Genomic DNA, 8,803 nt, shown 5'->3' on the forward strand with positions numbered 1-8,803 from the left:
CTTTATCGTCTGTGACGGCCGTAATGGTCCAGCAGACTAATGACGGCCTTTTAGCGGCCTCCCCTTTATTATCCGCTCTCTCCACCATCCATTTTCATTGTGCTCCAGATTAAACAGTATATACATAAACCTGTCCACCTGCCTGGCCAGCGGCAAACACAACCCCCCCCCCAATCCACCTCCACAGCAATTTGGCATAACTGCGCATCTGAGGAGTGGATGCTAAATTTAGACGCACAATTAGTCAGCAAGACGAATGTCCTCAACATCCTCCTCGCCGCAGAAGATCTGATGAAGGCGCACGCGGCGCTGCTAGCCTAGTAATGGGATGCGGCGAGGGAAGGGGGAGCCCGGTTAAATTGAGTCGCCAGTTAACCTCCAGGGTGCGCACTCAAAGGAAGTCAAGGTCTGAGTTGCACGCGTAACCGTGGGGGGTGAGGGGTGGGTGGGTGGGGAGGCTCTCGTCCGTCCTTTGGTCGCCACTGCGTATGCTGCACACGTGTTCTTCCCGAGCAGAGATGGAAAAACCGCAGCTCAGCGCAGTGATCTCCATAACATATTCCGATGCGGGGGGGGGGGGGGGGGGGTTGGCGGATTGGCTGGCGCTCACTCAACAAAAACGGGCCTCATTAGCATTTCAGAAGGAATCACAGAAGAATCGAGCCTCAAAACAAAAAGCCCAGATCAGCACCGACACAACGCTGGTTGGCTGAGGCGCCAGAACGAGGTGCGGGGGGGGGGGGACGACATTTGATTTACAAAGAAGAAGAAAAAACTTTCCCGTGGGATTATTCACACGCACGCAGCCCAGAGAAACAAAGGCCTGGGTCTAAATCAATGGCCAGTCGATAGATATCGGCCACAATGATTACAGAGGCTGTGTCAAATCTTCTTGGGAAAAGAATATTCAATAGCCTAAAAGACTCCGTCAGAAGGTGTTAGGGAGAAATGCTGTCATTGTTGGTTGGGTGGGTGGGAAAAGCCATGCAAAGAATGGAGGAACCCGTGGACAGGCAGATGAGATGTTTGTGTTTGTGTGTGTGTGAGTGTTTCTGTAAAACAAAAATGTGTCCCCCATCTTTTCAGATCCTGTCACAGATTCAGTGGTACGACAACCTCATCACGCCGGTGGTGGACTCCCTCAAGTACCTCACCTCACTCAACTACGACGTGCTAGCCTGTATCCTTCCGCCTGTGAAAATAATTACCTGTGCACCCATCTGCGGGGGCTCCTCTCTGTCTCTCTACCTCTCCCTCTCTCCTCTCTGTCTCTACCTCTCCCTCTCTCTACCTCTCCCTCTCTCTCTCTCTCCTCTCTGTCTCTCTACCTCTCCCTCTCCCTTTTTTTCCTCTCTCTCTCGTTTTTTGTCTTTGTGGTATCCACCCACGTGTGCGCGGAATAATAACACCACGGAGCGATTGCCATTAATGAAGGGGTGTGGAGGAACTTGCTGATCTTTCCCCCTCGGAGAAAACGACACAAAAGTAGAGGAAAAAAGCAACCCTGTTATTTATTCACACTTCACAGTTGATGAGCCACAACTCACCTTGTCAAAGCGACGGAGTAAAAAGGGGAAAAAAAAAGCCTTCTAGCAGGATTATGACGAGCATACTAACTCCATTCAGTCTCCCCTATGGATATGATCATCTGTAGTTCTAGCCTGTCATTTAGCGAACAAAGCAAGGTTAAGGTTGATCATAGTCAGTTTTTAACTTTCCTGCGTAGGCCTCTCATAATATTCATATATCAAAGACTCATTTTAAGTTCTTTTAATTGTGGCTTTAGCTGTGAAGTGTCACTGAGAAGAGAAGAGTTGTTTCTTTCTTCAGTGTAGGCTAATTGCACGATGTTGACCCTTGACCCCCTCCATGTAGACTGCATTATCGAAGCGCTGGCCAATCCGGAGAAAGAGAAGATGAAACACGACGACACAACCATCTCATCCTGGCTTCAAAGTAAGTGTGTGTGTGTGTGTGTGTGTGTGTTCTCCCAGAACCAGTGAAGGGCCGGTGCTTCCCAATGACTGACCTTCCTGGTGCTCTGAGAGTCTGTCAGGGGTCTCTTGTCCCTGTGGCGTTTTTAAAGTGGCCCTTTGTCCAGAGCTCTGATGGTCCAGTGGTCAGTTGCCTAGTTCACGTAATGGGAGCAGGCCTTCATGAGTGACTGGTTAATGCTTGAATTTCCATGTTTAAAGGTGTTTTTTTTTTTTGTTTTTTTTTATGTGTTTTTTTTCCTCTAACTGGTGTGTGCCTTTTGTGTGTTCTTTGCTCTCATCTGGGATAGGTCTGGCCAGTCTCTGCGGAGCAGTATTCAGGAAGTACCCCATCGAACTCGCTGGCCTTTTGCAATATGTCACCAACCAGCTCAAGGCAGGGAAGAGGTGAGTGAGCGTGTGTGTGTGTGTGTGTGTGCGTGCCAATCAGTTCAGTTCCTGGCCTTAGGCGACACATTAAACATCCTCTCCCTGGAGTTGGAGCAATAGAGAGGGAGTGGAAGAGGTGTGTGTGTGTGTGTGTGTGTGTGTGTGTGTGTGTGTGTTTGTGTGTAGGTGGTATAGGCTGGGTAATGTGGCTCATTCCTCAGTAGTCTCTGGCTGGCTGATGCCTCGTCAGCCTTGACCTGGTTTTCACAAAGCCTCCGCCATAGTCACCTCCTAAGAAAGAGCGGGAGGCCTGACCGAGCCATTCCTGCTGACGCCCACAATCCCTTTCAGTCAAACACTGCCCATTCTGAGAGACATGCACACACACACACACACTCACTCACTCACTCTCTCTCTCTCACACACACACACACACACACACACACACACACACACGCATACACGCATACACACTTAACCAATGTGAAAGTCACACAGCAGAAGCCCTGACACATATATGCACTACACACACACACACACACCCACACACCCCCGTGGCAAACACACACTGATTAGGAGAGGCCTTCTTAGTACTGGCTTTTTGAATGGGCTTTCCATCCCAGGTGCTAGACAGTACTGGCCCTGGCGTTCTTCTTTGCCTTTCATCCCCTCTTCCTCTCTCCTCTTCCTCTCTCCTCTTCTCCTCTCCTCTCCTTTCGTCTCCTCTCCTCTCCAGCTGGGTGCTACATGTGGATGTGCTGCAGTCAGCACTTAGTATTAATGGGCTTCTCCTGTGCTAGTTAATATGCTTTTGTCGTTTTCCTCCTCGCTATTTGATGCATTGTATTTTGAGTGTGTGTGTGTGTGTGTGCCTGCGTGTGTGTGCTTCCGTGCTCACACTCCGAAAAAGACGTGTTCAGTGAAATGATGTCCAAAGGGGCACTTTTGCTGTCTCTTCTGTACTTTATAAATATTTTGTGTGTATGTGTGTTTGGTAGTTTCGACCTGTTGATCTTGAAGGAGGTGGTTCAGAAGATGGCAGGGATCGAGATCACAGATGAGATGACTCAGGAGCAACTGGAAGCCATGACTGGAGGAGAGCAGCTCAAAGCTGAGGTGAGAAGTTACAGTACACACACACACACACACACACACACACACACACACACACCTACCTCACTTGCTTGTAAATGTAGCATGGATATAGGGACAAAGTTCAAGATCAAGAGTATTGTATCAGAGTTTGCTTTTCTGAGATATCTAAGGAGCAGTCCCTTTGTTGTAAAGACCGCCTGCTGATTTAAGTGCTGTACCATGTGGGTGTGGTGCGGTCACTCCAAGGTCCACTGCAGTCCAGAACAACCCTCGTCTCTCTCCTTGAAGTTTTCACTTTTATCCCTTCTGAATCGTTTGGGCTGTTCACTTTCACAAACTTTTCCCGTTTCCCCGTGCTTGATGAGAGTGGACAGTGAGTGGACAGAGAGTGAGTGTAGTTGTGAAGGGCCCCACCCTCACCCCGAGGGGAGAATTGGCAGGGACGAGCCTCTGCAGTCGTTACGTGCGGTCCCTCCTCTCCCTCCTCTCCCTCCTCTCCCTCCTCTCCCTCCCCTCCCTCCCGATGCCCCGTACCCATCTCCTTTTCTTGTGTTGTTGGGGCCCAGCAGGAGGGCTCTCTCTGCAGGGGCGGTCTGCCCTGGGGCACGTCTGATGTACTCATCAGTAAAACTCTCTTTACTCACGGGCCCTGTGAGCGAGCGGTCAGGGGTAGCAGGGCCGTCCTGACCTCTACTCCAGCTGGATAACTCGTGACCCGTTTCAGTCGGGGAACGGTGGCTAGCTGTCAATGTTTTTGTCAAGGCTCAGTGATCATATTACAGGCATGCTTGCGGCTTCGCGGGCGTGTGTGTGTGTGTGTGTGTGTGTGTGTGTGTGTGTGTGTGTGTGTGTGCGTGCAAGAAATGTACACACACAGATAGTCATTTTCTGTGTGTGTGATTGAGAGAGTGTGTGTGGATCTGTGACTAAAGCGATTGAGTGCCATAACAGCCCCAAGATCACAGGTTCAGTTCCCTAGTTCCCTGAGAGTGAATGTATTGACTCGATATGTACATTCCATTGCTTGTCATTCATTTGGAGTGCACCCAGTTGTAGATGTGTGCGGTTCAATTAAACCTGTGTGTGTGTGTGTGCAGGGCGGGTACTTTGGTCAGATCCGGAACACGAAGAAGTCGTCCCAGCGCCTGAAGGACGCACTACTGGAGCATGAGCTGGCACTGCCCCTGTGCCTGCTGATGGCGCAGCAGCGCAACGGCGTGGTCTTCTCCGAGGGCGGCGAGAAGCACCTCAAGCTGGTGGGCAAGCTCTACGACCAGGTGAGCAGGCCGCAGGGAGACCAGCAGGTAGTGGGGGGGTGGTGTGTGGTGGGCAAGCTCTACGACCAGGTGAGCAGGCCGCCCGGAGACCAGCAGGTAGTGGGGGGGGGGGGGGGGACCTACCCATTTTGTCTTTGTGATTGTGTTGTGTTCTTCAAATCTGAATTGATGTAGGAAATGAATGGTTGAAATGAGCGCCCATACACACAACACTCATCACAGCCAGTCCAGCTGTACGCTTTGATCGTCATTCAAGGCGAACATCATCAAAACATTGTTTCACCTCAGCACTCGGTAGTTTGGGGCTGTTTGCACTACAGATGGTGCTAAAAACCCACCAATCAGCTCCTTTTTGTGTGCCTGGGTTCCCTGTGTGTGGCTGATGGCTCAGCCCCGCCCTCCCTGTCCCCCTCTCACACCTCCTGCACACCCTCCCCCACCCCCCCACCCCTCCTCTTGTTTCCTCTGAATGTCACAAATTAAAGCTTTCAGGAAAAGAAGTCCCGTCGCAGCTCTCCATTGTCCAAATAATTACCCGCAGTGTGAAGCGCATGGTGCAGTTCCCCCCCTCTCCTCTCTCTCTTCCCCCTCTTCTTCCTCTCCTCCACTTCTCTCCTCTCCTTCCCTCTCTTCTCTCGCCAGTGTGTTAACCTCAGCGGTGTAGCACTCTTAATTATTAATTTCTGCTTGTTTTCTCGCCTTGCAGGAAGTTACAAGCTGTTCATTACAATCATCTCCAATGTGTCAGAACCCCATCCTCCCCCAACAAAAACCTTCCTGATTTCCCCTACTCTCCCCTCAGAAGCAGCACGAGCTTGATCTCCTCATCTTAAGACATTTAATATGCATCGAAAGTGATTACATGGTTTATGCATAAGCATGTTTTTTTTTTTTTTTTTTTTAAACCTCCCCCGACTGTGTCTAAAGAAATGCCTGATAGAAAAGAGGTTCAATTGGTGTTTTTTGCGCAGTATATTATGGGTTGGAGCAAAGCACTCAGGCGCGCATGCTGCCTTCCCCAAACACTCCACTGAGTCGGAGAGTGTGGTAATGCTTCCTGTTAGCGTTGCCTGAGTGATTGATCTCAATGGGAATGTGGGCTGACAAGTTGTGTTATTTATTTTGTGTATCCAAGTCTTGTCCCGCCCCTCTCAAATGAAGACGTGCTGGAGTTGGGCGCTATCTTCTGTGCAGCTGTGTGTTTGGAGACTTGCATCAACTCGCCTTGTTTGAGCCCAGGAGCTCTCAAAATGGCCGCAGTTCTTTGCACTGGGAAAGGAGTGCAACTTCAGAAAACAGACTCTGGGTTTCCGTGTGGACTGAAGTTGGGGATGGTTGACCAAAAAGCAGGCCTTTATATGTATACACTGCTGCAATGAGCTTATTCTCCCCCTCAGCATGTTTAGGTATATTTGAGATTTGAGCTGCTGCATTCCACTCCACCACTTAAGTCCATAGTCCAAGGTGCAGTAGTATCAGCTGGAACACTTCTAACAGCTCCCTTTGGGTCAGGCCACTGTAGTCACTCAGAACCTCTAAGCTGGCCATGTTCCAATATTTGACCACGGGGACCATATTTGCTCATATTTAATGAAGAGGTCTCCAAACAGTGGTGCCCTGGACCCTCCCCCGTTTGTGTTGGCGGTCCAATTCCAATTCGCTTCATGTGTTACGGGAGTGGAGACGCAGCCTCACACGTTATTTCCCATCTTCTCATTCTCCTGCTCGTTCTGACTCTGCTAAATCAGGTAGGCTCATTTCAGCAGGGGTCGCAGGAGCTACACTGACGTGCAGCGGGGTGGGGGGGGGGGGGGGGGGGGGTTGGAGTGGATGGTGCGCTTCAGTCAGCACTGAGGTCACGATCTGTCCTGGACCAGGGTTCAGCCAGCCAGCCAGCCCGCTAGCGCTGCGGCGGAGGCAAGCGCTGTTTACTGTCTGCGGCTCATAGGACAGCGAAGCCACACGGCTCTGCTGAATCAGCAGCAGTAGCGCCACTGCCTTTGATGTGCCTCCAGCTGTGTGTAGCCTAGCCATGGTGCTCTTCAGTTAGAGAGATCCGCTGTGCGTAGCCTAGCCATGGTGCTCTTCAGTTAGAGAGCCTCCCCACCACCACCACCACCACCCTCGCATTCTTTTTTATTTTTTAGTAGTAGTTATGTAGTCCTGTGTCACAGGGCTACCCTGTCGAGGACCTGACCTTGGCGTGGTGTCCTGAGTGGAACGTGGATGACTCGCTGTAATGACTGTGCCCTTCCGTAGGGCCCCGGCCACATCATGTGGTCACTGGGGCCTCTGGTCAACCGGTCTGACCTACACTGACCCTTCAAACGCATCCCAGACAACCCCCACCCCCATACCAGTCCCAGTCCTCTTCTAGGTAAAGCACCCTGCTACACCACTTTCCCCTAATGCATAGGTTCTCAAAGTGTGGCCCGCGGAAACATTTCTGGCGGCCCGCGATAACATCTGATAACATCTGTACAACTGTACTGTGTGCTTTGAAAAAAATGAATCTCCATTTAGTGGTGTTTCGTGGCTGTCAGGTTTTCCTGTGGTGCTTTGGTAGCTGGAATTGGCCCTGAATAAGGCCTATGCGGATAAGAAGCAAGGCACACTGAGACTGTTCTCAATAAGTTCGTACTTGAAATGGACTGCAACCAGAACTGTTATATCCCAAATTTGTCTGTTGAGGGTAGAGAACCCTAGGGATTGTGTGTGCATTGCAATTTTTCTTAAGATTTTCACAAGTTTTGCCAGGTTTAGCCTCAGTTATGAATTAAAATGTGTTTAATGCAATAGATTTAAACTGTGGAGATGCAACCTGGTCATTAAAATGGTTAAAAAATGTTTTTTTTTCCAGGTTCTTTTTTTTTCTTTTTCTCCCCCACCCCTTTGGTGGCCCTTATTTCAATGTTGGGTTCCTGAATTGGCCCTCACCAATCAAAACTTTGAGAACCCCTGCCCTAATGCAAGGTGTCTCTCTCTAAAGACATCCTGCACCCAGTTCTCCTTAGAATGGTCACGTCTCTCACAGCAGCAGTTGTAGCCTGGAAGGCTCCGTTGTCCTCCTCCTGAGGGGCGGAGTGTCCGGAGTTCTGCCTCGTTCCTTACCGGCTAACGCCTCCGATGGAGCCGGCGTCACTCCAGGGCGATTAGAGGAGCAGAAAGGCCAAACCAATCTGGCCCTTTTGATGTGCACTTTTTTCATAGTTAGCCTGCTCCCTTTCCTCAATCCCCCCCCCCCCCCCCCCCAGCCAATACTCCTGTCTCGCTTAGAAGTCCAAAGGCTGCCCCCTACTTAACGAGAAGCTGTCCAAAGATTTGATGTGGCAGCTGTTCCCTTCCTGATGCAGGGGGGGAGGGAAAGAGAGCGAGGGAGAGAGAGCGAGGGAGAGAGTGAGAGAGCGAGGGAGAGAGTGAGAGAGCGAGGGAGACTGAGGCAGAGATAGTCTTGCTGAAGTCTCCCACCAGATGGGAGCTCTTTGAGGACTGGCACCCCCTAGGGTTTTGCACGGCTGCCATCTTGTTTTTAAATGCCCCCCCCACCCCTCCCTCGCTCCCCAACCCTTTTCCCCCATCGTTAATTTAGCGACTCCGATTGGAGATGTCAGCCATCCGGCACAAGTGCACACCGTTCCCAGGCGCGCTGCCGGTTTTAATGTATGGCGAGGAGAGACTTGCACTCTGTCGAGACGTGGAAGCCGCTCGCTCTTTCGCACTCCTGCTTTGCTGAGCGGCTCTCCTCATTGCCGATGCAGCCCCCGTCGCTCTCTCTCCAGGAACGCGGCGGTTTGTAAATGCGTCTCGCACCTCTTTATGAGTCCCGGCTGCACCGCTCCACTCGCGTCGGTTTCAAGACTGTTATTTCAGCAGTTCAGCGACGACAACACTTGTTTTTGTTTTTTTAAATGTATGTATTTATTCATATATTTATTTACAGTAGGACCCAGGGGAGCCGATGAGAATTCATGAGAGGTTTTGAATCGGATGCATTCGGGATTAGGGGCCCAGTTGTCCTGCTGTTGTCTCACGCATTCAAATATTTACATTTCTGTCATGTCACATCTC

The 8,803-nt window shown here is 50.7% G+C and overlaps 1 protein-coding gene across 1 annotated transcript in view; it reads left to right on the top strand.

Moving 5' to 3' along the window:
* Positions 1-8,803, top strand: part of thoc2 (THO complex 2) — a 60,344-nt gene that overhangs the window by 21,964 nt on the left and 29,577 nt on the right. The window contains exons 17-21 of the mRNA XM_042075318.1: positions 1,087-1,180; positions 1,876-1,956; positions 2,285-2,381; positions 3,362-3,479; positions 4,556-4,804. Coding sequence (XP_041931252.1) covers positions 1,087-1,180; positions 1,876-1,956; positions 2,285-2,381; positions 3,362-3,479; positions 4,556-4,804 — 639 coding nt within the window. The remainder of the gene's footprint in view (positions 1-1,086; positions 1,181-1,875; positions 1,957-2,284; positions 2,382-3,361; positions 3,480-4,555; positions 4,805-8,803) is intronic.

This window comes from Alosa sapidissima, chromosome 20, assembly GCF_018492685.1.
Source record: "Alosa sapidissima isolate fAloSap1 chromosome 20, fAloSap1.pri, whole genome shotgun sequence".
In the NCBI taxonomy this organism is placed as follows: Eukaryota; Metazoa; Chordata; class Actinopteri; order Clupeiformes; family Clupeidae; genus Alosa; species Alosa sapidissima.